This window comes from Anoplophora glabripennis, unplaced genomic scaffold, assembly GCF_000390285.2.
Source record: "Anoplophora glabripennis isolate ALB-LARVAE unplaced genomic scaffold, Agla_2.0 scaffold1113, whole genome shotgun sequence".
NCBI classification, from domain to species: domain Eukaryota; kingdom Metazoa; phylum Arthropoda; class Insecta; order Coleoptera; family Cerambycidae; genus Anoplophora; species Anoplophora glabripennis.
Window position 1 is genome coordinate 1 of NW_019417231.1, and position 2,425 is coordinate 2,425.

The window sequence follows — 2,425 nt, forward strand, 5'->3', positions numbered from 1 at the left end:
CCTCGATCCCAAATCATTGAGGCCAATTTCTAGCCATAGAATAATGGCGCGCGTGTAGTTCGATTTTCATTTTAGGTCACGTGACTTTGGGCAAATCTCCGCCGTTTTCGCTGTTCATGTTGGAACAGCTAAAATGCGCAAAAAGTCGGCTTTGCCTCCAACCAAATACTATTATATCTATGGTTGAGGGTTGTCTCTGATCAGTCTGATCTGTAGTGACTAAAAAGGTCTACTAGGTTGGCCACCCTGCCTGCTGATAACCTATAATTTATAATTTGATATACTGGAAAATTAATATGATTGTGAATTCGTAATCGTAGATTAACAAAAAAAAAAATGAATTTCTCGACTGAAGAATTCATGACAATTTTTAATGAAGAAAATCATTCAGATTTAAAAAAGAAATGTTTCTTAATTGCACAAGGTTTTTAAAAAAATTGTTATAGTTTGGTAAAAATTTTGTGTACCTAATTGTTTTAGATATCAAAAATGAACATTTTACTATTCTTCAGTTACTAGAACAACTGAGAGAATTGCTTGTGAACCCTTTACCACTGAGAAGAAAACAAGGTGTACAAATTTTTATGGAGGTTTTACAAAATGTGCCATACGATTTTCTTAATATTCAACAATTAAAAATGATTTCTGGCTTTTACATAGAAAAATTAAATGACCATCATCAGGTAGGTAAAAAGTGAATATCAATTAAAGTTGTTATTAGGTGATCAGTCTTGTTGGCCATCTTCCACCTTCAGTGGATACAAAATTGTGGTTAAATTGTCAAACATGGGTGCTGTCTATATAGGGTGTCCCAGAATAACGTGTACAATGAAAGACCACAGATTCCAGGACTCAAAATAAGCAGATTTAGGCTAATTCACCTATATCAAAAATTGCTTCGTTTGGCCGCTAGATGGCCTCAAAGTTTGTGAAAATTTTTTTAATTTTGTAAATAAGTGGAATACGGATTATTCGATTCAATCTACAAATTTTGGTGTTATACAGAGTGTTTTTTAAAACTTACAACTCTTATAAAATTGATGTATGGTGATAATATCCATTCATAACTTTTTCCTCTTTCGAGCAATAATGATAACTATTTTTTATTTGATAGGTGATACAATTTGGAAGTTTTTGGGCCTCTTATAGAATTTTGATTAAATGGGCGGTTTGGGTACAAAAAAATATTTTTTAAATATCTACATTATCTTGCCACCCATATTACAATACTTAATGGTGCTAGTAGGCACTGATTTTGTAGGTTGACTGTAATTTCAGTTTGATCTTTAAGTCATTGTACCTGCCAATTCTTAATGAGTGTTTACTACGGTAAGATATACTACATGTTACTTTGATATGGATACACACACACACACATACGACGAGTTATGTAAAAACAATCAAATACAATAAAAAATGCTGGAGATAAAAGTAACAAAGTCGATATTATTAGATTTAATACAACTTATTATAAAAACTGTTCAAATTGACCACCGTTGTTTCTACAACAAAGGTTAATTCGGTTAATTTTCCGTTTAAATCCGAGGATTAAAGATGTTTACTCCTCGCATTGACTAGACAATTTGAAAATAAATAACAACATTTATTGTGTGTGTTAAACTGGAAAAAAAACCTGTTACATCGCCAGAAAATATTTTATTTCTGCATTAAATAAAAAATACATTTGCTACTAAATACAAGTATAGTACAACAAAACATTTCAAAAAGTTGATTAACAAACACTTGTTATTTAATTTTGCAGGGATTAGAAAAGTGACAACAACTATTGCACAACACTATTTTTAAAGCATTTGCACGATTTATTGCATCACTTTTTAGTACAGTTGCATTTCAGCATTCCCTGACCACCGGTGGTAGAACTAATAGATACGGCTGATCGAAGACTCGTTTCACATTCAAGAACTTCAGCTACCGTCATAAATCCTCCTAGTCAATGTGAGGAGTAAACACCTTTAATCCTCAGATTGACTATCGGATCAGGCATTTTGCAGATTGCCTAAAACAGCGTAATAGATTCGCAGGTTACCCAAAGTAGTATTGGTTTTGCATAATATCCGGTGAATTGGAGTACTTAAATCGATGTGTGCTATCTGCCCGGGTTTCGAATCCCGCGGCCGGCAGACCGTAGATTAGCTATGCTTGTACGGAGAATTGGCATCCTCTGTGCAGGTATGGTAGGGTGGAAGAATGTTGGCTTGGGTCAATGTGAGAGATTGACACCGGTTGGCATTTGATCACCAATCTAATTAATGAGGTTTTTCAGGTTTCCCTCATTCCTGCACTGAATGGTGGTTAGGGCCTACCAACATAAGTCGTTCCTGGGCGCAAACGCGGCCTGCTTAATAATAATATGCCGCCTCCTCTCCCGCACAAGTCTCCGACTTCTGGGCTAATTCTCGTAGTT

General features: G+C 34.8%; 1 protein-coding gene across 2 annotated transcripts in view; it reads left to right on the forward strand.

Annotated features, from left to right (window-relative positions):
• The first annotated feature begins 289 nt into the window (after positions 1-289).
• LOC108914647 (MMS19 nucleotide excision repair protein homolog) overlaps positions 290-2,425 on the forward strand; it is a 46,982-nt gene continuing 44,846 nt past the window's right edge. Inside the window, exons 1-2 of one of the 2 annotated variants that reach the window (XM_018720493.2) lie at positions 290-424; positions 481-683. In XM_018720493.2, coding sequence (XP_018576009.1) covers positions 337-424; positions 481-683 — 291 coding nt within the window. In that variant the 5' untranslated portion in view covers positions 290-336. The remainder of the gene's footprint in view (positions 425-480; positions 684-2,425) is intronic. The other variant, XM_023456067.1, reaches the window with a different exon arrangement.